The sequence below is a fragment of the Tinamus guttatus genome, unplaced genomic scaffold, assembly GCF_059628265.1.
Source record: "Tinamus guttatus ecotype Peru unplaced genomic scaffold, ASM5962826v1 Tinamus_guttatus_pri_ptg001030l, whole genome shotgun sequence".
NCBI classification, from domain to species: Eukaryota; Metazoa; Chordata; class Aves; order Tinamiformes; family Tinamidae; genus Tinamus; species Tinamus guttatus.
This window is the reverse complement of record NW_028289564.1, coordinates 35,534-62,552: the sequence shown is the minus strand read 5'-3', so window position 1 is coordinate 62,552 and position 27,019 is coordinate 35,534. Positions and strand designations below refer to the sequence as shown.

Below are 27,019 nucleotides of genomic sequence, written 5' to 3'. Positions count from 1 at the left end.
CCCAAATCCCCCAAAATCCCCCAAAACCCCCAAAATCCCCCAAACCCCTTCCCAGCACTCCCGGAATTCCCCAAATTCCCAGAATTCCCAGAATTCCCGAATTTCCGCAGCCAGATGACCAGCATCACGCAGACCGACATCATCAGCACCCAAATACCCCCAAAACCCCCCAAAACCCCCGAAATTCCCCCAAACTCCCTCCCAGCACTCCCAGACTTCCCTGGAATTCCAGAATTCCCAAAATTCCCGAATTCCCGCAGCCAGATGACCAGCATCACACGGACATCATCAGCACCCAAATACCCCCCAAAACCCCCCAAAATCCCCCCAAATCCCCCCAAACTCCCTCCCAGCACTCCAGACTTCCCGGAATTCCAGAATTCCCGGAATTCCCAAATTCCCGCAGCCAGATGACCAGCATCACGCAGACCGACATCATCAGCACCCAAATACCCCCAAACCCCCAAAATCCCCCCAAAACCCCCAAAATCCCCCAAAATCCCCCCAAACTCCCTCCCAGCACTCCCAGACTTCCCCGGAATTCCCGGAATTCCAGAATTCCCGAATTTCCGCAGCCAGATGACCAGCATCACGCAGACCGACATCATCAGCACCCAAATACCCCCCAAAACCCCCCCAAACCCCCCAAAATCCCCCCAAACCCCTTCCCAACACTCCTGGAATTCCCAGAATTCCCAGAATTCCCGAATTCCCGCAGCCAGATGACCAGCATCACACGGACATCATCAGCACCCAAATACCCCCCAAAACCCCCCAAATCCCCCGAAATTCCCCCAAACTCCCTCCCAGCACTCCCAGACTTCCCGGAATTCCCGGAATTCCCAGAATTCCCGAATTTCCGCAGCCAGATGACCAGCATCACCCAGACCGACATCATCAGCACCCAAATACCCCCCAAACCCCCAAAATCCCCCCAAAACCCCCCAAAATCCCCCAAAATCCCCCCAAACTCCCTCCCAGCACTCCCAGACTTCCCTGGAATTCCCGGAATTCCCAGAATTCCCAAATTCCCGCAGCCAGATGACCAGCATCACGCAGACCGACATCATCAGCACCCAAAGACCCCCCAAAATCCCCGAAATTCCCCCAAACTCCCTCCAGCACTCCCAGACCTCCCTGAATTCCCGGAATTCCCAGAATTCCCGAATTTCCGCAGCCAGATGACCAGCATCACACGGGCATCATCAGCACCCAAATACCCCCAAAACCCCCAAATACCCCCAAATCCCCCAAACCCCTTCCCAACACTCCCAGAATTCCCGGAATTCCCGAATTTCCGCAGCCAGATGACCAGCATCACGCAGACCGACATCATCAGCACCCAAATACCCCCAAAACCCCCAAAATCCCCCGAAATCCCCCGAAATTCCCCAAACCCTTCCAACACTCCCGGAATTCCAGAATTCCCAAATTTCCAAGAATTCCCGAATTCCGCAGCCAGATGACCAGCATCACACAGACATCATCAGCACCCAAATACCCCCAAAACCCCAAAATCCCCCCAAATCCCCCAAACTCCCTCCCAGCACTCCCAGACTTCCCCGGAATTCCCAGAATTCCCAAAATTCCCAGAATTCCCGAATTTCCGCAGCCAGATGACCAGCATCACGCAGACCGACATCATCAGCACCCAAATACCCCCCAAACCCCCCAAATTTCCCGAAATCCCCCAAACTCCCTCCCAACACTCCCGGAATTCCCAAAATTCCCGGAATTCCCGAATTTCCGCAGCCAGATGACCAGCATCACGCAGACCGACATCATCAGCACCCAAATACCCCAAAAACCCCCAAAATCCCCCAAACCCCGAAATCCCCCCAAACCCCTTCCCAGCACTCCCGGAATTCCCAAATCCCCCAGAATTCCAAATTTCCAAGAATTCCCGAATTTCCGCAGCCAGATGACCAGCATCATGCAGACCGACATCATCAGCACCCAAAGACCCCCCAAACCCCCCCAAAATCCCCGAAATTCCCCCAAACTCCCTCCCAGCACTCCCAGACTTCCCCGGAATTCCCAGAATTCCCGGAATTCCCGAATTTCCGCAGCCAGATGACCAGCATCACGCAGACTGACATCATCAGCACCCAAATACCCCAAAAACCCCCCCAAACCCCCCGAAATCCCCCCAAACCCCTTCCCAACACTCCCGGAATTCCCAGAATTCCCGGAATTCCCGAATTCCCGCAGCCAGATGACCAGCATCACGCAGACCGACATCATCAGCACCCAAATACCCCCCAAAACCCCCAAATACCCCCCAAATCCCCCGAAATCCCCCCAAACCCCTTCCCAACACTCCTGAATTCCCAGAATTCCCAGAATTCCCGGAATTCCCGAATTTCCGCAGCCAGATGACCAGCATCACGCAGACCGACATCATCAGCACCCAAATACCCCCCAAACCCCCAAATACCCCCCAAAATCCCCGAAATTCCCCCAAACTCCCTCCCAGCACTCCCAGACTTCCTGAATTCCCAGAATTCCCGGAATTCCCGAATTTCCGCAGCCAGATGACCAGCATCACGCAGACCGACATCATCAGCACCCAAATACCCCCAAACCCCCTCAAAATCCCCCAAAACCCCCAAAATCCCCCAAATCCCCCCAAATCCCCCAAACTCCCTCCCAGCACTCCCAGACTTCCCCGGAATTCCAGAATTCCCAAAATTCCCAGAATTCCCGAATTTCCGCAGCCAGATGACCAGCATCACGCAGACCGACATCATCAGCACCCAACTACCCCCAAAACCCCCAAAATCCCCCGAAATTCCCCCAAACTCCCTCCCAGCACTCCCAGACTTCCCGGAATTCCCAGAATTCCCAAAATTCCCAGAATTCCCGAATTTCCGCAGCCAGATGACCAGCATCACGCAGACCGACATCATCATCACCCAAATACCCCCAAAACCCCCCAAAATCCCCCGAAATCCCCCAAACCCCTTCCCAGAATCCCGAAATTCCCAGAATTCCCGGAATTCCCAAATTTCCGCAGCCAGATGACCAGCATCACGCAGACCGACATCATCAGCACCCAAATACCCCCAAAACCCCCCAAAATCCACCCAAAACCCCCAAAATCCCCGAAATCCCCCAAACTCCCTCCAGCACTCCCAGACTTCCCTGGAATTCCCAGAATTCCCAAAATTCCCGGAATTCCCGAATTCCCGCAGCCAGATGACCAGCATCACACGGGCATCATCAGCACCCAAATAACCCCCCAAACCCCCCAAATCCCCCAAAATCCCCCCAAACCCCTTCCCAGAATTCCAAATTCCCGGAATTCCCAGAATTCCCGAATTCCCGAATTTCCGCAGCCAGATGACCAGCATCACGCAGACCGACATCATCAGCACCCAAATACCCCCAAACCCCCCAAAATCCCCCAAAACCCCCAAAATCCCCGAAATCCCCCCAAACCCCTTCCAACACTCCTGGAATTCCCAGAATTCCCAGAATTCCCGGAATTCCGAATTTCCGCAGCCAGATGACCAGCATCACGCAGACCGACATCATCAGCACCCAAATACCCCCAAAACCCCCCAAAATCCCCCGAAATCCCCCGAAATTCCCCCAAAATCCCTCCCAGCACTCCCAGACTTCCCTGGAATTCCAGAATTCCCGGAATTCCCGAATTTCCGCAGCCAGATGACCAGCATCACGCAGACCGACATCATCAGCACCCAAATACCCCCCAAAACCCCCAAATACCCCCCAAACCCCCCAAAATCCCCTGAAATTCCCCCAAACCCCTTCCCAACGCTCCCGGAATTCCCGGAATTCCGAATTTCCGCAGCCAGATGACCAGCATCACGCAGACCGACATCATCAGCACCCAAATACCCCCAAAAACCCCCAAAATCCCCGAAATTCCCCCAAACTCCCTCCCAGCACTCCCAGACTTCCCTGAATTCCCAGAATTCCCGAATTCCAGAATTCCCGAATTTCCACAGCCAGATGACCAGCATCACGCAGACCGACATCATCAGCACCCAAATACCCCCAAGCCCCCCGAAATCCCCCCAAACCCCTTCCCAACACTCCTGGAATTCCCAGAATTCCCAGAATTCCGGAATTCCCGAATTTCCGCAGCCAGATGACCAGCATCACGCAGATCGACATCATCAGCACCCAAATACCCCCAAATCCCCGAAATTCCCCCAAACTCCCTCCCCGCACTCCCAGACTTCCCTGGAATTCCCGGAATTCCCAGAATTCCCGGAATTCCCGAATTTCCGCAGCCAGATGACCAGCATCACGCAGACCGACATCATCAGCACCCAAATACCCCCCAAAACCCCCCAAATCCCCCAAATCCCCCAAACTCCCTCCCAGACTTCCCTGGAATTCTCAGAATTCCCAGAATTCCCGGAATTCCCGAATTTCCGCAGCCAGATGACCAGCATCACACAGACATCATCAGCACCCAAATACCCCCAAAACCCCCAAATACCCCCAAACCCCCCGAAATCCCCCAAACCCCTTCCCAGCACTCCCGGAATTCCCAGAATTCCCAGAATTCCCAAATTTCCAAGAATTCCCGAATTTCCGCAGCCAGATGACCAGCATCACGCAGACCGACATCATCAGCACCCAAATACCCCCCAAAACCCCCCAAAATCCCCCCAAACCCCCCGAAATCCCCCCAAACCCTTTCCCAGCACTCCCGGAATTCCCAAATCCCCCAGAATTCTCAAATTTCCAAGAATTCCCGAATTTCCGCAGCCAGATGACCAGCATCACACGGACATCATCAGCACCCAAATACCCCCCAAACCCCCCAAAATCCCCCCAAAACCCCCCAAAATCCCCCAAAACCCCCCCAAACCCCTTCCCAACACTCCCGGAATTCCCAGAATTCCCAAATTTCCAAGAAATCCCGAATTTCCGCAGCCAGATGACCAGCATCACGCAGACCGACATCATCAGCACCCAAATACCCCCCAAACCCCCCCAAAATCCCCCGAAATCCCCCCAAACCCCTTCCCAGAATTCCCAAAATTCCCGGAATTCCCGGAATTCCCGAATTCCCGCAGCCAGATGACCAGCATCACGCAGACCGACATCATCAGCACCCAAATACCCCCCAAACCCCCCAAATCCCCCCCAAACCCCTTCCCAGAATTCCAAAAATTCCCAAAATTCCCGGAATTCCCAGAATTCCCGAATTTCCGCAGCCAGATGACCAGCATCACGCAGACCGACATCATCAGCACCCAAATACCCCCCAAACCCGTCAAATACCCCCCAAACCCCCCCAAATCCCCCCAAACCCTTTCCCAGCACTCCCGGAATTCCTAAATCCCCCAGAATTCCCAAATTTCCAAGAATTCCCGAATTTCCGCAGCCAGATGACCAGCATCACACGGGCATCATCAGCACCCAAATACCCCCAAAACCCCCCAAAATCCCCCCAAAACCCCCCAAAATCCCCCGAAATCCCCCCAAACTCCCTCCCAGCACACCCAGACTTCCCTGGAATTCCCGGAATTCCCGAATTCCCGCAGCCAGATGACCAGCATCACGCAGACCGACATCATCAGCACCCAAATACCCCCCAAACCCCTCCAAATACCCCCCAAACCCCCCAAAATCCCCCCAAACCCTTTCCCAGCACTCCCGGAATTCCCAAATCCCCCAAAATTCCCAGAATTTCCGGAATTCCCGAATTTCCGCAGCCAGATGACCAGCATCACGCAGACCGACATCATCAGCACCCAAATACCCCCCAAACCCCCCAAAATCCACCCAAACCCCCCCAAATCCCCCCAAACCCCTTCCCAACACTCCCGGAATTCCCAGAATTCCCAAATTTCCAAGAATTCCCGAATTTCCGCAGCCAGATGACCAGCATCACGCAGACCGACATCATCAGCACCCTGCAGTCCCTCAACATGGTCAAGTACTGGAAGGGCCAACACGTCATCTGCGTCACCCCCAAGCTGGTGGAGGAACACCTCAAGAGCGCCCAGTACAAGCGGCCGCCCATCACTGGTGACCGGCTACACCCCGACTACCCCCCGACTACCCCGCGACCGCCCCCCGGCCGCTAACAACCCCCCTCTGCTTCTTCATCCCTACAGTCGACTCCATCTGTCTCCGCTGGGCGCCCCCCAAGCACAAACAGGCCAAGATGTCCAAGAAGTGACGAGCGGCTGTAGCTACCGCCGGACACCGGTTGTTGTGTGTGTGGGGGGGGGGGTTTCGCCTGTTCCGGTGGTTAAAGGATGCTGGGAAACAGGGCTGGTTGGTGGTTTATTGGTTTGGGGGCGTTTCGGGGGTTTTTGGGGTGTTTTTTGGTTGCTCAAGGTGTCAGTTCCGGCGGTAGGAGCTCATTTTGGGTTCAAAAATGTGGTTCTTTGGCCTTCCTGGATGTTCTTTGGGGTGTTTTTGGGTGTCGCTCGGGGTGTCCAGCGGCTGTAGGGGACACCCGGCCCAGTTTCAGGTGCCAGGAGCTCATTTTGGGTTCAAAAAGGTGTTTTTGGCGGGGGGTTCCTGGACCTTCTTTGGGGTGTTCTGGGTGCTCCCGGTGTCACTCGGGGTGTCCAGCGGCTGTAGGGGACACCCGGCCCAGTTTCAGGTGCCATTTTGGGTGCCAGGAGCTCATTTTGGGTTCAAAAAGGTGTTTTTGGCGGGGGGTTCCTGGACCTTCTTTGGGGTGTTCTGGGTGCTCCCGGTGTCACTCGGGGTGTCCAGCGACTGTAGGGGACACCCGGCCCAGTTTCAGGTGCCAGGAGCTCATTTTGGGTTCAAAAAGGTGTTTTTTGGCGGGGTTCCTGGACCTTCTTTGGGGTGTTCTGGGTGCTCCCGGTGTCACTCGGGGTGTCCAGCGGTTGTAGGAGACACCCGGCCCAGTTTCAGGTGCCATTTTGGGTGCCAGGAGCTCATTTTGGGTTCAAAAAGGTGTTTTTTGGCGGGGTTCCTGGACCTTCTTTGGGGTGTTCTGGGTGCTCCCGGTGTCACTCGGGGTGTCCAGCGGTTGTAGGGACACCCGCAACCAGTTCCAGGTGTTCCTTTTTGGGCTCCAAAACCTGTTTTTTTTGCAGTTCCCGGAGGTCCTTTCGGGTGTTAACGGTGTCACCTTGTCACCCGTCCCAGCTCCCCATTCACCCCCCGTCCCCGCCGCCGTCACCCCCAAAACAACCCCAGCCACGAGGCCACCGCCGCGAGCGTCACCGCGAAGCCACCGCCGCGGGCACCGCTACCGCCGGCGGCGGCGTCGTCAGGCGGCAGCGGCCGGGGCCAGTCCGCCTGTAGCTCCCCGGCGTCACCGTCATCCAGGAGGTCCCGGGGGGTGCAGGGGCCGCCGTCGTCGTCACCGGCGTCGCCGCCGGCTGCGGGTGACGGGGCCGCCGGGGGTAGCGGCCGCGGCGTCACCCCGCCGGCGGCGGCCGCGATCCAGCCCGCGTGGGCGCCCGTGCGGGTGTAGACGCCGGGGCGGGAGCGGCGGCCGCAACCCTCGCCCCGACTGACAACACCCGCCACGAACCAGGAGCCGCCGACGAGGCAGGAGAGGGGGCCGCCGGAGTCACCCTGCGAGGGGACACGGGGGGACATTGGGGACACTGGGGACATGGGGGACACGGGAGGACATTGGGGACACGGACACAGGGAAATTGGGGACATGGAGGGACATAGAGGGACATTGGGGACATGGGGGGACATTGGGGATGTTGAAGGACATTGGGGACACAGAAGGACATGGGGGGACACTGGGGACATGGGAGACACGGAGGGACATGGAGGGCCATGGAGGGACACAGAGGGACATGGGGGGACATGGGGGGACATGGACACAGAAATTGGGGACACAGAGGGACATTGGGTGACACAGGGGACACCAGGGGGCATGGGGGGACATGGAAGGACATGGAGGGACATTGGGGACACGGAGGGACATGGGGGGACATTGGGAACACGGACACAGAGGGAAATTGGGGACACAGAGGGACATTGGGGACATGGGGGACACGAGGGGACATGGAGGGACATTGGGGGGACACAGAGGGACATTGGGGACACGGGGGGACATTGAAGGACACGGGGCTGTCCCCACCTGACAGGCGTCGCGGCGCCCCCGGGCGAACCCCGCGCACAGGGTGTCGGCCGCCGGCAGCTCCGCGTCACCGTCACCGTCGTCGCCGTCGGTGTCGGTGTCACCCGAGGGGTGTCCGTACAGGCAGCGGCAGCGGCGCCGGCCGATCAGCGGCACCTCCAGCTCCTGCAGCGTCTGCGGCGCCGGCAGCGGCGCTGGGGACACCCCGCGTCACCCGGTGTCACCCGGCGTCACCCGGCGTCACCTTGTTCCCCCCAACACCTGGTTTTGTCACCCCGGGATTGCGTCACCCCCCAAAGCGCCTACGGGGGTTTTGTCACCAGGAGCGTCGCTGTCACCCGGACGCCGCCAGCATTTGTCACCCGGGATGCTGGGTGACGCAGCGTCACCCGTAGACACTTTGCGCTCACAGCGGGTGTCACCAGCATCACCCCCACGGGTGACAGGGTGACGCTGTGTCACCCCCCTCAACACCCGTCACTCATAGTGACTGTCACCAGGAGCGCTGATGTCACCCCTGATGGGTGACACTATGTCACACCCAAGGGGTTGTTGCTCATGGTGACACCAGGACCATCAGCATCGCCCCAATGGGTGACAAGGTGACACCTCCACAACCACCCATCACACCCTGAGTGTCACCGGGAACACTGGTGTCACCCCAACGGGTGACAAGGTGTCACCTCCACAAACACCCGCCCCACAGCGTCACTGGGAACACTGCTGTCACCTCAATGGGTGACAAGATGTCACCTCCACAAGCACCTGTTGCACTGTCACTGGGAGCACTGGTGTCACCCAAACAGGTGACAAGGTGTCACCCCCCCCACAAATATCCATCCCTCTTAGTGTCACCGGGAGCACTGCCACCACCCCAATGGGTGACAAGGTGTCACCCTCACAACCACCTGTGACACAGTGAGTGTCACCGGGAACACTGCTGCCACCCCAACGGGTGACAAGGTGTCACCTCCACAAACACCTGCCACAGAGCGAGTGTCACCAGGAGCACTGCTGCCACCCAAACAGGTGACACCCCTCACAGCCACCTGTTGCACTGAGTGTCACCGGGAGCACCGCTGCCACCCCAATGGGTGACAAGGTGTCACCCACACAAACACCCGCCACACAGCAAGCGTCACCGGCAGCACTGCTGTCACCCCAACAGGTGACAAAGTGACACCTCCACAAACACCCATCACACAGCGAGTGTCACCGCGAGCACTGCTGTCACCCCAATGGGTGACAAGATGTCACCTCCACAAACACCCGCCACAGAGTGTCACCAGGAGCACTGCTGTCACCCCAATGGGTGACAAAGTGACACCTCCACAAACACCAGCCACACAGCCAGTGTCACCGGGAACACTGCTGTCACCCAAACAGGTGACAAGGTGACACCTCCACAAACACCCGCCACACAGCGGGTGTCACCGGCAGCATTGCTGTCACCCGAATGGGTGACAAGGTGTCACCTCGACAAGCACCTGTTGCACTGAGAGTCACCGGGAGCACTGCTGTCACCCCAATGGGTGACAAGGTGTCACCCTCACAGCCACCTGTCACACAGTGAGTGTCACCGGGAACACTGCTGTTACCCAAACAGGTGACAAGGTGTCACCTCCACAAACATCCATCACTCTTACTGTCACCAGGACCACTGCCACCACCCCAATGGGTGACAAGGTGTCACCCTCACAGCCAACTGTCACACAGCAAGTGTCACTGGGAGCACTACTGTCACCAAAACAGGTGACAAGATGTCACCTCCACAAACACCCGTCACACAGCAAGTGTCACCAGGAACACTGCTGTCACCCCAATGGGTGACAAGGTGACACCTCCACAAACACCTGCCACACAGCGGGTGTCACCGGCAGCACTGCTATCACCCGAATGGGTGACAAAGTGACACCTCCACAAACACCTGTCACATAGAGTGTCACTGGGAACACTGCTGTCACCTCAATGGGTGACAAGATGTCACCTCCACAAGCACCTGTTGCACTGTCACTGGGAGCACTGGTGTCACCCAAACAGGTGACAAGGTGTCACCCCCCCCACAAATATCCATCCCTCTTAGTGTCACCGGGAGCACTGCTGTCACCCCAATGGGTGACAAGGTGTCACCCTCACAACCACCTGCCACACAGGGAATGTCACCGGGAGCACTGCTGTCACCCGAATGGGTGACAAGGTGTCACCTCGACAAGCACCTGTTGCACTGAGAGTCACCAGGAGCACTGCTGTCACCCCAATGGGTGACAAGGTGTCACCCTCACAGCCACCTGTCACACAGTGAGTGTCACCGGGAGCACTGCTGCCACCCAAACAGGTGACAAGGTGACATCTCCACAAGCACCTGTTGCGCTGTCACGTGGAGCACCGCTGCCACCCCAATGGGTGACAAGATGTCACCTCCACAAACACCCACCACAGAGTGTCACCGGGAGCACCGCTGCCACCCCAATGGGTGACAAGATGTCACCTCCACAAGCACCTGCCACAGAGTGTCACCGGGAACGCTGCTGTCACCCAAACAGGTGACAAGTTGACACCTGCACAAACACCCACCACACAGCGGGTGTCACCAGGAGCCCTGCTGTCACCCAAACAGGTGACAAGGTGTCACCTCCACAAACACCTGCCACACAGTGTCACTGTGAGCACTGCTGTCACCCCGACACCACCGCGCCCCCCCCGGCCCAACCGCCGCGTGCGGCTGTGCGGCGCTCACCGGCTGTGCGCACGTGTCCCCAGCCGGTGACGGTGCAGTTGGTGCCGGGCGGGAAGCGCGCGGATCCGTCGGGAACGCACACGGGGCGCACGAGGCGCGACAGCCGCGCCGGCGGCGTCAACCGCAGCAGCGCCAGGTCCCCCGCGGCGGCGCCGGCGTCACCCGGCGGGCGGCTGTCGCCCCGGTAGGCCGGGTGACGCGTCACCTCGGCCACCCGCCGCACCTGGGCGTCCGCGGGGGGGTTCAGCAGCTGCAGGGCCCCCAGCGTCACGCGGTACTCGGAGAGGGGGTTCTCGCTGCGGGGGGGGAACAACGGCCGGTTGTACCTACACCCCCACCACACACACAACGGCCGGTTGTACCTACACCCCCACCACACACACACACACACACACACACACACACACACACACACACACACACACAGAGGAACAAACAGCCCCGGACGCCTGGGCCCCCCCTGGGAGGTTCCCCCCCTCTTTACACCCTGTTTATGGGCACCCGGACGCCGGGGCCCCTCCTGTGATGGGTGACACCCCCTCCCTCAATGGTCCCCCGGACGCCTGGGCCCTTCCCTGGACTCCTGGTTCCGCCCCCAGACTCCTGGGCCCCTTCCCGGACTCCTGGGCCCTTCCCGGACGCCTGGGCCCCCTCCGGACGCCTGGGCCCTTCCGGACACCTGGGCCCCCCCCCGGACTCCTGGGCCCCTTCCCGGACTCCTGGGCCCCTTCCCGGACGCCTGGGCCCCCCCCCGGACTCCTGGGCCCTTCCCGGACGCCTGGGCCCCTTTTCCTGGACTCCTGGGCCCCTTCCCAGATTCCCAGTTCCCCCCCGGACTCCCGGTTCCCCCTTCCCGGACGCCTGGGACCCTCCCTGGAGTCTTGGGGCTCCCCCCGGACTCCTGGGTCCCCCCTGGACTCCTGGGCCCTTCCCAGATCCCCAGTTCCCCCCCGGATTCCCAGTTCCCCCTTCCCGCACTCCCGGTCCCACCCCGGACGCCGGGGCCCTTCCCGGACTCCCAGTTCCCCCTTCCCGGGTTCCTGGTTCCCCCCCGGACGCCTGGGACCCTCCCTGGAGTCTTGGGGCTCCCCCCGGACTCCTGGGCCCCCCCTGGACTCCCAGTTCCCCCCCCGGGACTCCTGGGCCCCTTCCCGGACGCCTGGGCCCTTCCCGGATTCCCGGTTCCCCCCTGGACTCCTGGGCCCTTCCCAGATCCCCAGTTCCCCCCCGGACTCCCGGTTCCCCCTTCCCAGGTTCCCGGTCCCCCCCGGACTCCTGGGCCCTTCCCAGACTCCTGGGCCCCCCCGGACTCCTGGGCCCCTTCCCGGACGCCTGGGCCCTTCCCGGACGCCTGGGCCCTTCCCGGACTCCCGGTTCCCCCTTCCCAGGTTCCCGATCCCCCCCGGACGCCGGGGCCCCCCCGCACTCACGGGGGGACGCAGTGCGCGGCCGTGAGCACCCAGGCCGGCGCCACCAGGGAGCCCCCGCACACGTGGTGGCCGCCGAAGGTGACGCTGACCTGCCAGGGCCAGCGGCCGGCGCGGGACGGGGACCCCCCGGCCACGCGGGGGGACACGGGCGTCCCGCAGGGCACTGCCACCGGGGGGGGGAGGGGGGTCAGCGGGGGACAGCCCGGGGGACACCCCTCCCCCACCTTGGGGACATCCCCCCACCATGGGGACACTCCTCCCCCCCCTTGGGGACACCGCCCCCCCCCATGGAGACACCCCTCCCCCACCTTGGGGACACCCCCTGGGGACACCCCCCACCATGGGGACACCCCTCCCCCCCCCCCTTGGGGACACCCCCTGGGGACCGTCCCCCCCCCCCCCCCCCATGGGGACATCCCCATTAGTGACCCCCCCCCCCCCATGGGGACACCCCATGGGGTCACCCCCCCCCCCTTGGGGACATCACCCCCCTTCCCCCTCCCCATGGGGACATCCCCATTAGTGACACCCCTCCCCCCCATGGGGACACCCCCTGGGGACCTTCTCCCCCCCCCCACCATGGGGACACCCTCTGGGGACACCCCATGGGGTCACCCCCCCCCCATGGGGACACCCCTCCCCCCCCCCCCGGGGACTGTGTCCCCCTCCCCCCCCCCATGGGGATACCCTCTGGGGACACCCCTCCCCCACCTTGGGGACATCACCCCCCACCATGGGGACATCCCCCCCCCCATGGAGACATCCCCATTAGTGACACCCCCCTCCCCTCCCCCACCATGGGGACACCCCCTGGGGACACCCCATGGGGTCACCCCCCCCCCCCCCATGGGGACACCCCTCCCCCCCATGGGGACACCCCCTGGGGACCGTGTCCCCCTCCCCCCCCATGGAGATACCCTCTGGGGACACCCCTCCCCCACCTTGGGGACATCACCCCCCACCATGGGGACATTCCCCCCCCCATGGAGACATCCCCATTAGTGACACCCCCCTCCCCTCCCCCACCATGGGGACACCCCCCTCCCCTCCCCCACCATGGGGACACCCCCTGGGGTCACCCCCACCCCATGGGGACATCCCCCTCCCCCCACGGTGACACCCCCTGGGGAACCCCCCCCCCCACCATGGGGACACCCCCCCCCAGTGGGGACACCCCATGGGGTCACCCCTCCCCCACCATGGGGACATCCCCCTCCCCCCACGGTGACACCCCCTGGGGACCTTCCCCCTCCCCATGGGGACATCCCCATTAGTGACCCCCTCCCCCACCATGGGGACACCTCATGGGGTCACCCCCCCCCCTTGGGGACATCACTCCCCCCCCCTTTGGGGACAACCCCCCCGCCATGGGGACATCCCTGATGGTGACACCCCCATTAGTGACCCCCCCCCCCCAACACGGGGACACCCCCATCAGTGTCACCCCCTCCCATCAGTGTCACCCCCTCCCATCAGTGTCACCCCTATTAGTGTCACATCACCGTGACACCCCCACAGAGACCCCCTCCCCCAGTGTCACCTCATGGTGACAACCCCAAGGTGACACCTCCTAATAACCCCCCCCCCAGTGACACCCCCCCCCAGTGTCACCCGGTGTCACCTCCCCCTTGTGTCACCCACCCCCCCACGTTGTTGTCACCTGATTCGTCCTCTGACACGTGGGGACCTGTTGGGGAAGGGGAGACTTTGTCACCCCCCCTTGTCACCCAGTGTCACCTCCCTCCCGTAACCCCCCCCTCTTGTCACCCATTGTCACCACCCCCCCCCCAGGGTGTCACCCTGGGTGTCCCCTCCCCCCCCTCTTTGTCCCCCTCCTCACCTGATTCGTCGGCTGCCACATGGTGACCTGTAGGGGGAGGGGACAAAACAGGTGTCACCCCCCTTGTCACCTGGTGTCACCCCCCTTGTCACCCGGTGTCACCTAGTTTTACCCCCCTTGTCACCCTCCTTGTCACCCGGTGTAACCCCCTTGTCTCCAGGTGTCACCCCCCCCTTGTCACGTGATGTCACCAGGTGTCACCCCCCCTTGTCACCCGATGTCACCTAGTTTCACCCCCCCGTCACCCTGTCACTTGGTGTCACCCCCTTGTCTCCAGGTGTCACCCCCCCTTGTCACCTGATGTCACCAGGTGTCACCCCCCTTGTCACCTGATGTCACCCCCCCTTGTCACCCGGTGTCACCTAGTTTCACCCCCCCTTGTCACCCTGTCACTTGGTGTCACCCCCTTGTCTCCAGCTGTCCCCCCTTGTCACCTGGTGTCACCCCCCCTTGTCACCTGGTGTCACCAGGTGTCACCCACCTTGTCACCTGATGTAACTCCCCCTTGTCACTTGATGTCACTAAGTGTCACCCCCCTTGTCACCTGATGTCACCTAGTTTCACCCCCTCATTGTCACCCTCCTTGTCACCCGGTGTCACCCCCCTTGTCTCCAGCTGTCGCCCCCCTTGTCACCTGGTGTCACCAGGTGTCACCCACCCTTGTCACCTGGTGTAACCCCCCCTTGTCACACCCCTTGTCACCCGGTGTCACCTAGTTTCACCCCCCCTTGTCACCCTGTCACTTGGTGTCACCCCCTTGTCTCCAGGCGTCACCCCTCCTTGTCACCTGATGTCACCAGGTGTCACCCCCCTTGTCACCTGATGTAACCCCCCCTTGTCACCCGGTGTCACCTAGTTTCACCCCCCCCTTGTCACCCTGTCACTTGGTGTCACCCCCTTGTCTCCAGCTGTCCCCCCCTTGTCACCTGGTGTCACCCCCCCCTTGTCACCTGGTGTCACCCTCCCTTGTCACCTGATGTCACCAGGTGTCACCCACCTTGTCACCTGATGTCACCTAGCTTCACCCCCTCTTTGTCACCCTCCTTGTCACCCGGTGTCACCCCCCTTGTCTCCAGCTGTCGCCCCCCTTGTCACCAGGTGTCACCCACCCTTGTCACCTGGTGTAACCCCTCCTTGTCACACCCCTTGTCACCCGGTGTCACCTAGTTTCACCCCCCCCTTGTCACCCTGTCACTTGGTGTCACCCCTTTGTCTCCAGGTGTCGCCGCCCCCTTGTCACCCGGTGTCACCCGGTGTCACCCCCCCTTGTCACCCTGTGTCACCTAGTTTCACCCCCCCTGTCACCCTGTCACTTGGTGTCACCCCCTTGTCTCCAGGCGTCACCCTCCCCTTGTCACCTGATGTCACCAGGTGTCACCCCCCTTGTCACCTGATGTAACCCCCCCTTGTCACCCGGTGTCACCTAGTTTTACCCCCCTTGTCACCCTCCTTGTCACCTGGTGTCACCCCCTTGTCTCCAGGTGTCGCCCCCCCCCCTTGTCACCTGGTGTCACCAGGTGTCACCCCCGGTGTCACCCCCCCTTGTCACTCGGTGTCACCTAGTTTCACCCCCCCTTGTCACTTGGTGTCACCCCCTTGTCACCAGGTGTCGCCCTCCCCTTGTCACCAGGTGTCACCCCCCTTGTCACCCACCTTGTCACCTGGTGTAACCCCCCCTCGTCACCAGGTGTCACACCCCTTGTCACCCCGTGTCACCCACCTTGTCACCCACCTTGTCACCTCGTGTAACCCCCCTTTGTCACCAGGTGTCACACCCCTTTGTCACCTGGTGTAACCCCCTCTTGTCACCAGGTGTCACCCCCCCTTGTCACCCACCTTGTCACCTGGTGGAACCCCCCCTTGTCACCAGGTGTCACACCCCTTTGTCACCTGTGTCACCCACCTTGTCACCCCCGTACCTCCAGGTGTCACCCCCCCTTGTCACCCAGTGTCCCCACGTGTCACCCCTGCTTGTCACTCCTGCTTGTCACCCGCTGTCCCTCCCACAACAAACAAAAAAGGGGCCCCGGCGTCCGGGTCCTCCCCCCACCCCGGAAGGGCCCCGGCGTCCGGGCGGCCGCGTGTCCGTCCGGGTCCGGGTGACACCGGAGCTGGAAAAACCTGCCCGGAGGAATGTGACACCCCCCGCCCCGCGGGGACGTTTCCGGACGCGGCGCCGCCTGGCCCCGTGTCACCGTGTCTGGGTGTCACCGTGTCCGGGTGGCCCCATAACCCCCTCCGGCCCCCAGGTGCCCTCACGGACCCCATTGACCCCCCCAGAGCCCTATAGATCCCTTATAGACACCTATAGATTGTCCAAGACCCCTACAGACCCCCATAACCCCCCTCCCCAGGGCCCTATAGATCCCTTATAGACACCTATAGATCCCTTATAGACACCTATAGATAGTGCCAGACCCCTATAGCCCCCCATAGATAGTGCCAGACCCCTATAGCCCCCCATAAACCCCCTCCCCAGGCCCCTATAGATCCCTTATAGACTTCCCAGAGCCCTATAGATCCCTCGCACAGCCCTATAGAACCCTCATAGACACCTATAGAATCCCAGACCCCTATAGCGCCCCATAAACCCCCTCCCCAGAGCCCTATAGATCCCTTATAGACACCTATAGATTGGCCAAGACCCCTAAGACTCCCATAAACCCCCTCCCCAGGGCCCTATAGATCCCTTATAGACACCTATAGATTGGCCAAGACCCCTATAGCCCCCCCATAGATAGTGCCAGACCCCTATAGACCCCCATAAACCCCCTTCCCAGGGCCCTATAGATCCCTTATAGACACCTATAGATTGGCCAAGACCCCTATAGCCCCCCATAGATAGTGCCAGACCCCTATAGCCCCCCATAACCCCCCTCCCCAGGGCCCTATAGATCCCTTATAGACTTCCCAGAGCCCTATAGATCCCTTGCACAGCCCTACAGCTCCCTCCTAGACACCTATAGAATCCCAGACCCCTATAGCCCCTCATAAACCCCCTCCCCAGTGCCCTATAGATCCCTTATAGACTTCCCAGAACCCTATAGATCCCCCAGAGCCCTATAGAACCCTCATAGACACCTATAGAATCCCAGACCCCTATAGCCCCCCATAAACCCCCTCCCCAGGGCCCTATAGATCCCTTATAGACTTCCCAGAGCCCTATAGATCCATCGCACAGCCCTATAGAACCCTCATAGACACCTAGAGAATCCCAGACCCCTATAGCCCCCCATAAACCCCCTCCCCAGAGCCCTATAAATCCCTTATAGACACCTATAGATAGTGCCAGACCCCTATAGACCCCCATAAACCCCCTCCCCAGGCCCCTATAGATCCCTTATAGACTTCCCAGAGCCCTATAGATCCCTCACAGAGCCCTATAGAGAGTCCAGACCCCCATAGCCCACCCTGCTCCCTATAGATCCCTATGGCTCCCTCATAGACACCTATAGAGTCCCAGACTCCCATAAACCCCCTCCCCAGGCCCCTATACATCCCTTATAGACTTCCCAGAGCCCTATAGATCCCTCACAGAGCCCTATAGAGACTCCAGACCCCCTATAGACTCCCTTAAAGGCCCCCCACCCCCTATAGAACCCTATAGCTCCCTCACAGACACCTATAGAGGGTCCCAGACCCCTATAGATCCCTCACAGACCCCTATAGGCACCTCAAGACCCCCCATAGAGACCTATAGACCCCCCCCAGCTCCCTAAATCCCTCCCCACAGACCCCTATAGAGCCCCTCACAGACCCCCTATAGGGTTCCCATAGGGTCCTATTATCCCCTATAGCCTCTCAGGGAGCCCCATGACCACCTATAGGCCCCCATAGAATCCCCACAGCCCTCGCTTTACCGCATAAATACCCTATAGGTGCCCTATAGATACCCCATTCCCCCCATAGACACCCAATATCCCCCCATATTACCTCAAAAATCCCATAAGTGCCCTACATCCCCCCATATAACCCCGTAACTGCCCTATAGACCCCAATAACCCCTTATATTCCCCATAAAACCCCACAACTGCCCTATAGACCCCAATATTCCCCTATATTACCTCATAAACCCCCACAACTGCCCTATAGACCCCAATAACCCCCTATATCCCCCCATATAACCCCATAACTGCCCTATAGATCCCAATAACCCCCCATTTTACCTCACAAAACCCCATAATTGCCCTATAAACACCAATAACCCCCTATATTACCTCAAGTAGCCTCATAACTGCCCTATAGACCCCCAATAACCCCCTATTTTACCTCATAAAACCCTTTAACTGCCCTATAAACCCCAATAACCCCCTATATCCCCCCATATAACCCCGTAACTGCCCTATAGACCCCGATAACCCCCTATTTTACCTCACAAAACCCTGTAACTGCCCTATAGACCCCACTAAAACCCCATTTTACCTCATAAAACCCCACAACTGCCCTCTAGACCCCAATAACCCCCTATTTTACCTCATAAAACCCTAGAACTTCCCTCTAGACCCCCCAAACCCCCTATTTTACCTCATAAAATCCTATAACTGCCCTATAGACCCCAATAACCCCCATTTTACCTCACAAAACCCCACAACTGCCCTATAGACCCCAATAACGCCCTATTTTACCTCATAAAACCTCAAAACTTCCCTCTAGATCCCCAAAACCTCCTATTTTACCTCCTAAACCCCCATAACTTCCCTCTAGACTCCAATAACCCCCTATTTTACCTCATAAAACCCCATAACTGCCCTATAGACCCCGATAACCCCCTATTTTACCTCACAAAACCCCGTAACTGCCCTATAGACCCCGCTAAAACCCCATTTTACCTCAAAAAACCCCACAACTGCCCTATAAACTCCGATAAAACCCCATTTTACCACATAAAACCCCACAACTGCCCTATAGACCCCGATAAAACCCCATTTTTACCTCATAAAACCCCACAACTGCCCTATAGACCCCAATAACCCCCTACATCCCCCCATATTACCCCGTAACTGCCCTATAGACCCCCACAGCCCCCTATTTTACCTCATAAAACCCTGTAACTGCCCTATAGACCCCGATAACCCCCTATTCTACCTCATAAAAACCCATAACTTCCCTATAGACCCCAATAACCCCCCATTTTACCTCACAAAACCCCGTAACTGCCCCATATCCCCGACCCGCACTCACCGCTTCCCAGGAGCAGCAGCGAGAGCAGCAGGAGGCGCCGCGGGGCCCCTCCGAGTCCCGGTCCGGGTCCCGGTTCGGCTCCGGGTCCCGGTTCGGGTCCCGGTTCGACTCCGGCTCCGGGTCCCGGTCCCGGTCCCGGTTCGGCTCCCGGCGGCTCCCGCCTCCTCATGGCGCCCGCGCTCTGGCGCCCGCGGCGCCGCCCGCACCTGCCGCGCGCACCTGGCCCCGCCCCCGCCCCCAGGCCCCGCCCCCTAGACCACGCCCCTACCCCCATCGGCCACGCCCCCACAGCCCCAATCAATGCCCCTCAAGCCCCGCCCCCTAGACCCCGCCCCCATCGGCCACGCCCCCCCAACCCCAATCAATGCCCCTCAAGCCCCGCCCCCAGGTCCCGCCCCCTAGACCACGCCCCCGCCCCATCGGCCACGCCCCCAGCCCCAATCAATGCCCCTCAAGCCCCGCCCCCCTAGACCACGCCCCCGCCCCCATCGGCCACGCCCCCCACAGCCCAATCAATGCCCCTCAAGCCCCCCCCCCGAGGCCCCGCCCCCTGGCCGCTTTCCCGCGCGCGCCTGGCCCCGCCCCCTGCACTCAAGCCCCGCCCCCTATGGGTCTTCCCCCCCCCCCGCACTTCCTTATAGACCCGCCCCCCCCGTTCCTATAAGGCCCCCCCCCACCCCGGTTCTATAGGTCCTATAGGTGCTGTAGCCCCGCCCCCCCAGAGCCACCGAGGTCCCTATAGGGCCCTATGGGGGGAGGAGGGGGCAGCGGCCCCATAAGCTCCGCCCCTTGCTGCAGGTCACCTATAGGACCCTGCTTGGCCCTTACTTACCTATAGGGACCTATAGGGTGTCCCCCTGTTCCATAGGCTCCCACCCCCCCCCTCTATAGGGTGTCACTCCCTCTATAGGGCGCCCCCCCATTCTATAGGCTCTTGTCCCCCCATAGGGTTCCACCCCCTATAGGGTGTTCCCATTCTATACGCTGACTCCCCTCTATAGGGTGCCCTTTCTATAGGGTGCTCCCCTCTCTATAGGGTGCCCCCCCATTCTATAGGCTCCTGCCCCCCATAGGGTTTCCCCTTCTCTATAGCGTGTCCCTATTCTATAGGCTCCCCCTCCATAGGGTGCCCCCTATAGGGTGTCCCCCCCCCGTTCTATAAGCTCCTGTTCCCCCTCTATAAGGTCCCCCCCATAGGGTTCCTTCCCCTCTATAGGCTCCTGCCCCCCCATAGGGTCACCCCCTTTATCGGTCCCCCCCCCATAGGGTGCCCACTCTATAGGGTCCCACTCCCCCATAGGGTGCCCACTCTATAGGGTGCCCCCTTCTATAGGCTCCCACCCCCCCCCTCTATAGGGTGCCCCCCTCTATAGGGTGCCCCCCTCTACAGGCGCCCACCCCCCCTCTATAGGGTGCCCCCCTCTATAGGGTGCCCCCCTCTATAGGCGCCCACCCCCCCTCTATAGGGGCTCCCTCTATAGGGTACCCCCCTCTATAGGGTGCCCCCCTCTATAGGCTCCCACCCCCCCTCTATAGGGCCCCCCTCTATAGGGGCCCCCTCTATAGGCTCCCACCCCCCCTCTATAGGGGCCCCCTCTATAGGGGCTCCCTCTATAGGGTACCCCCCTCTATAGGGTGCCCCCCTCTATAGGTGCCCACCCCCCCTCTATAGGGTACCCCCCCCCCTCTATAGGGGCCCCCTCTATAGGGTACCCCCCTCTATAGGTGCCCACCCCCCCCCCTCTATAGGGTACCCCCCTCTATAGGGTGCCCCCTCTATAGGTCCCCACCCCCCCTCTATAGGGTACCCCCCTCTATAGGGTGCCCCCCTCTATAGGCTCCCACCCCCCCCTCTATAGGGTGCCCCCCTCTATAGGGGCCCCCCAGCCTATAGGTCCCTCCCGCCCTCCCTAGGCCACTTCCTGCCCCACCCGGGGCCACGTCAGGGGTTAAGAGCGGCCCCGGGAGCCCCGGGGCAGGAAGTGCCTCATTAGGCACCAGGGTACACAGGGGGGCGTGGCCGTGACGTCACCACCCCCCAGCGGCATCCGCGTTCACTCTGGGGCCTAATGTTCACTCTGGGGCCTAATGCTAACCTTTGGGTCCCCTGTGTTCACTCTGGAGCCTAATGTTCACTCTGGGGCCTCCTGTGTTCACTCTGGAGCCTAATGTTCACTCTGGAGCCTCCTGTGTTCACTCTGGACCCTAATGCTAACCTTTGGGTCCCCTGTGTTCACTCTGGAGCCTAATGTTCACTCTGGGGCCTAATGTTCACCATGAGGCCTAAAGTGTTCACTCTGGAGCCTAATGTTCACTCTGGGGCCTAATGTTCACTCTAGGGCCTCCTGTGTTCACTCTGGAGCCTAATGCTCACTCTGGGGCCTCCTGTGTTCACTCTGGAGCCTAATGTTCACTCTGGAGCCTAATGTTCACTCTAGGGCCTCCTATGTTCACTCAGGGGCCTCCTGTGTTCACTCTGGAGCCTAATGCTAACCTTTGGGTCCCCTGTGTTCACTCTGGAGCCTAATGTTCACTCTGGGGCCTCCTGTGTTCACTCTGGAGCCTAATGTTCACTCTGGGGCATAATGTTCACTGAGAGGCCTCCTGTGTTCACTCTGAAGCCTAATGTTCACTCTAGGGCCTCCTATGTTCACTCTGGGGCCTCCTGGGTTCACTCTGGAGCCTAATGTTCACTCTGAGACCTGCTGTGTTCACTCTGGAGCCTAATGCTAACCCTGGGGTCTCCTGTGTTCACTCTGGGCCCTAATGTTCACGGGGAGGCCTCCTGTGTTCACTCTGAAGCCTAATGTTCACTCTGGGGCCTCCTGTGTTCACTCTGGAGCCTAATGTTCACTCTGGGGCATAATGTTCACTGGGAGGCCTCCTGTGTTCACCCTGGAACCTAATGTTCACTCTAGGGCCTCCTGTGTTCACTCTGGAGCCTAATGCTCGCTCTGGGGCCTCCTATGTTTATTCTGGAGCCTAACGTTCACTCTGAAGCCTTACATGTTCACTCTGAAGCCTAATGCTAACCCTGGGGCCTCCTGTGTTCACTCTGGAGCCTAATGTTCATTCTAGGGCCTCCTATGTTCATTCTGGAGCCTAATGCTCGCTCTGGGGCCTCCTGTGTTCACTCTGGAGCCTAATGTCCATTCTGAAACCTAATGTTCACTCTGAAACCTCCTGTGTTCACTCTGGAGCCTAATGCTAATCCTGGGGTCTCCTGTGTTCACTCTGGAGCCTAATGCTCGCTCTGGGGCCTCCTGTGTTCACTCTGTAATCTAGTGTTCACTCTGAAGCCTAATGCCCATTCTGAAACCTAATGTTCACTCTGGAGCCTAATGTTCACTCTGAAACCTCCTGTGTTCACTCTGGAGCTTAATGTTCACCCTAGGGCCTCCTGTGTTCACTCTGGGGCCTAATGTCCATTCTGAAACCTCATGTTCACTCTAGGGCCTTCTGTGTTCACTCTGGAGCCTAACGCTCGCTCTGGGGCCTAACATTCACTGGGAGGCCTCCTATGTTCACTCTGGAGCCTAATGTTCACTCTGAGACCTGCTGTGTTCACTCTGGAGCCTAATGCTAACCCTGGGGTCTCCTGTGTTCACTCTGAAGCCTGTGTTCACTCTGGGCTCTAATGTTCATCCTGGGGCCTCCTGTGTTCACTCTGGAACCTAGTGTTCACTCTGGAGTCTAATGTCCATTCTGAAACGTAATGTTCACTCTAGGGCCTCCAGTGTTCACTCTGGAGCCTAATGTTCACTCTGAGACCTGCTGTGTTCACTCTGAAGCCTAATGTGTTCACTCTGGGCCCTAATGCTAACCCTGGGGTCTCCTGTGTTCACTCTGGAGCCTAATGTTCACTGTGCAGCCTCCCATGTTCACTCTGGGGCCTAATGTCCACTCTGAGGTCTCCTGTGTTCACTCTGAAGCCTGTGTTCACTCTGGGCCCTAATGTTCATCCTGGGGCCTCCTGTGTTCACTCTGGAACCTAGTGTTCACTCTGGAGTCTAATGTCCATTCTGAAACGTAATGTTCACTCTAGGGCCTCCAGTGTTCACTCTGGAGCCTAATGTTCACTCTGAGACCTGCTGTGTTCACTCTGAAGCCTAATGTGTTCACTCTGGGCCCTAATGCTAACCCTGGGGTCTCCTGTGTTCACTCTGGAGCCTAATGTTCACTGTGCAGCCTCCCATGTTCACTCTGGGGCCTAATGTCCACTCTGAGGTCTCCTGTGTTCACTCTGAAGCCTGTGTTCACTCTGGGCCCTAATGTTCATCCTGGGGCCTCCTGTGTTCACTCTGGAACCTAGTGTTCACTCTGGGGCCTAAGGTCCATTCTGAAACCTAATGTTCACTCTGGGGCCTCCTGTGTTCACTCTGGAGCCTAATGTTCACTCTGAGACCTGCTGTGTTCACTCTGAAGCCTAATGTGTTCACTCTGGGCCCTAATGCTAACCCTGGGGTCTCCTGTGTTCACTCTGGAGCCTAATGTTCACTGTGCAGCCTCCCATGTTCACTCTGGGGCCTAACGTCCACTCTGAGGTCTCCTGTGTTCACTCTGGAACCTAGTGTTCACTCTGGGGCCTAATGTCCATTCTGAAACGTAATGTTCACTCTGGGGCCTCCTGTGTTCACTCTGGAGCCTAATGTTCACTCTGGGGCCTAATGTCCATTCTGAAACGTAATGTTCACTCTGGAGCCTAATGTTCACTCTGGGGCCTCCTGTGTTCACTCTGGAGCCTAATGCTAACCTTTGGGACCCCTGTGTTCACTCTGGAGCCTAATGTTCACTCTGGGCCCTAATGCTTGCTCTGGGGCCTCCAGTGTTCACTCTGGAGCCTAATGTTCACTCTGAGACCTGCTGTGTTCACTCTGAAGCCTAATGTGTTCACTCTGGGCCCTAATGCTAACCCTGGGGTCTCCTGTGTTCACTCTGGAGCCTAATGTTCACTGTGCAGCCTCCCATGTTCACTCTGGGGCCTAATGTCCACTCTGAGGTCTCCTGTGTTCACTCTGAAGCCTGTGTTCACTCTGGGCCCTAATGTTCATCCTGGGGCCTCCTGTGTTCACTCTGGAACCTAATGTTCACTCTGGGGCCTAATGTCCATTTTGAAACGTAATGTTCACTCTGGGGCCTCCTGTGTTCACTCTGGGGCCTAATGCTAACCCTGGGGCCTCCTGTGTTCACTCTGGAGCCTAATGTTCACTCTGGGGCCTCCTGTGTTCACTCCAGAGTCTAATGTTCACTCTGAAGCCTAATGTGTTCACTCTGGAACCTATTGTTCACTCTGGGGCCTAATGTCCACTCTCAGGTCTCCTGTGTTCACTCTGAGCCCTAATGTTCACTGCCAGGCTTAATGTTCACCCTGGGGCCTCCTGTGTTCACTCTGGAACCTAATGTTCACTCTGGGGCCTAACTGCCCACTCTGAAGTCTCCTGTGTTCACTCTGGAGCCTAATGTGCACTGTGAGGCCTCCTGTGTTTACTCTGGGGCCTAATGCTAACCCTGGGGCCTCCTGTGTTCACTCTGGAGCCTAATGTTCACTGTGCAGCCTCCCATGTTCACTCTGGGGCCTAATGTCCACTCTGAGGTCTCCTGTGTTCACTCTGAAGTCTGTGTTCACTCTGGGCCCTAATGTTCATCCTGGGGCCTCCTGTGTTCACTCTGGAGCCTAATGCTAACCCTGGGGTCTCCTGTGTTCACTCTGGGGCCCAATGTCCATTTTGAAACCTAATGTTCACTCTGGGGCCTCCTGTGTTCACTCCAGAGTCTAATGTTCACTCTGAAGCCTAATGTGTTCACTCTGGGGCCTAATACTAACCCTGGGGTCTCCTGTGTTCACTCTGGAGCCTAATGTTCACTGTGCAGCCTCCCATGTTCACTCTGGGGCCTAATGTCCACTCTGAGGTCTCCTGGGTTTACTCTGGAGCCTAATGCTAACCTTTGGGTCTCCTGTGTTCACTCTGGAGCCTAATGTTCACTCTGGGGCCTCCTGTGTTCACTCTGGAGCCTAATGCTAACCTTTGGGTCCCCTGCGTTCACTCTGGAGCCTAATGTTCACTCTGGGGCATAATGTTCACTGGGAGGCCTCCTGTGTTCACTCTGGAACCTAATGTTCACTCTAGAGCCTCCTGTGTTCACTCTGGAGCCTAATGTTCCTTCTGAAACCTGATGTTCACTCTAGGGCCTCCTGTGTTCACTCTGGAGCCTAATGCTCGCTCTGGGGCCTCCTGTGTTTATTCTGGAGCCTAACGTTCACTCTGAAGCCTAACGTGTTCACTCTGAAGCCTAATGCTAACCCTGGCGTCTTCTGTGTTCACTCTGGAGCCTAATGCTCACTCTGGGGCCTCCTGTGTTCACTCTGTAATCTAGTGTTCACTCTGAAGCCTAATGCCCATTCTGAAACCTAATGTTCACTCTGGAGCCTAATGTTCACTCTGAAACCTCCTGTGTTCACTCTGGAGCTTAATGTTCACCCTAGGGCCTCCTGTGTTCACTCTGGGGCCTAACGTCCACTCTGAGGTCTCCTGTGTTCACTCTGAAGCCTGTGTTCACTCTGGGCCCTAATGTTCATCCTGGGGCCTCCTGTGTTCACTCTGGAACCTAGTGTTCACTCCGGGGCCTAATGTCCATTTTGAAACGTAATGTTCACTCTGGGGCCTCCTGTGTTCACTCTGGGGCCTAATGCTAACCCTGGGGTCTCCTGTGTTCACTCTGGAGCCTAATGTTCACTCTGAGACCTGCTGTGTTCACTCTGAAGCCTAATGTGTTCACTCTGGGCCCTAAGGCTAACCCTGGGGCCTCCTGTGTTCACTCTGGAGCCTAATGTGCACTGTGAGGCCTCCTGTGTTTACTCTGGGGCCTAATGCTAACCCTGGGGTCTCCTGTGTTCACTCTGGAGCCTAATGTTCGCTGTGCAGCCTCCCATGTTCACTCTGGGGCCTAATGTCCACTCCGAGGTCTCCTGTGTTCACTCTGGGCCCTAGTGTTCATCCTGGGGCCTCCTGTGTTCACTCTGGAACCTAGTGTTCACTCTGGGGCCTAATGTCCATTCTGAAACGTAATGTTCACTCTAGGGCCTCCAGTGTTCACTCTGGAGCCTAATGTTCACTCTGAGACCTGCTGTGTTCACTCTGGAGCCTAATGCTAACCCTGGGGTCTCCTGTGTTCACTCTGGGGCCTAATGTCCACTCTGAGGTCTCCTGGGTTTACTCTGGAGCCTAATGCTAACCTTTGGGTCTCCTGTGTTCACTCTGGAGCCTAATGTTCACTCTGGGGCCTCCTGTGTTCACTCTGGAGCCTAATGTTCACTCTGGGGCCTCCTGTGTTCACTCTGGAGCCTAATGCTAACCTTTGGGTCCCCTGTGTTCACTCTGGAGCCTAATGCTAACCTTTGGGTCTCCTGTGTTCACTCTGGAGCCTAATGTTCACTCTGGGGCCTCCTGTGTTCACTCTGGAGCCTAATGTGCACTGTGAGGCCTCCTGTGTTTACTCTGGGGCCTAATGCTAACCCTGGGGCCTCCTGTGTTCACTCTGGAGCCTAATGTTCACTGTGCAAGCCTCCCATGTTCACTCTGGGGCCTAATGTCCACTCCGAGGTCTCCTGTGTTCACTCTGGGCCCTAGTGTTCATCCTGGGGCCTCCTGTGTTCACTCTGGAGCCTAATGACGGCTCCCCCCCCCACCCCCAAAACGCACCAAGCAGAGGCGGCTTCATCTCCCCCGACATTTAATGGAAGGGGGGGAGTGGGG

At 58.8% G+C, this 27,019-nt stretch overlaps 1 protein-coding gene and 1 long non-coding RNA gene across 2 annotated transcripts; one reads left to right on the top strand and one right to left on the bottom strand.

Moving 5' to 3' along the window:
• The first annotated feature begins 5,815 nt into the window (after positions 1-5,815).
• LOC148590899 (uncharacterized) lies at positions 5,816-6,172 on the top strand. The gene is made up of 2 exons (XR_015914229.1): positions 5,816-6,015; positions 6,105-6,172. It is a non-coding gene; the product is annotated as an uncharacterized LOC148590899 (long non-coding RNA).
• Positions 6,173-7,149: 977 nt separating this feature from the next.
• LOC148590898 (serine protease 33-like) lies at positions 7,150-19,434 on the bottom strand. Its single transcript, XM_088538356.1, has 7 exons — positions 19,266-19,434; positions 14,085-14,111; positions 13,905-13,931; positions 12,245-12,407; positions 10,815-11,110; positions 8,078-8,271; positions 7,150-7,554 (listed from the first exon to the last, which is right to left on the bottom strand). Exons 1-7 carry the CDS (start codon positions 19,432-19,434, stop codon positions 7,150-7,152), a joined length of 1,281 nt encoding a protein of 426 aa, XP_088394482.1.
• Positions 19,435-27,019: the final 7,585 nt, after the last annotated feature.

Excerpts from the sequence above, each read along its gene's own strand:
- LOC148590898 (XM_088538356.1), bottom strand. The coding sequence starts at position 19,434 with ATGAGGAGGCGGGAGCCGCCGGGAGCCGAACCGGGACCGGGACCGGGA. Across the intron at positions 14,112-19,265 it reads GCTGCTGCTCCTGGGAAGCG|GTCACCATGTGGCAGCCGAC; the intron begins GTGAGTGCGGGT and ends CTCCCCCTACAG. Across the intron at positions 11,111-12,244 it reads GCCGCGCACTGCGTCCCCCC|CGAGAACCCCCTCTCCGAGT; the intron begins GTGAGTGCGGGG and ends CCCCCCCCGCAG.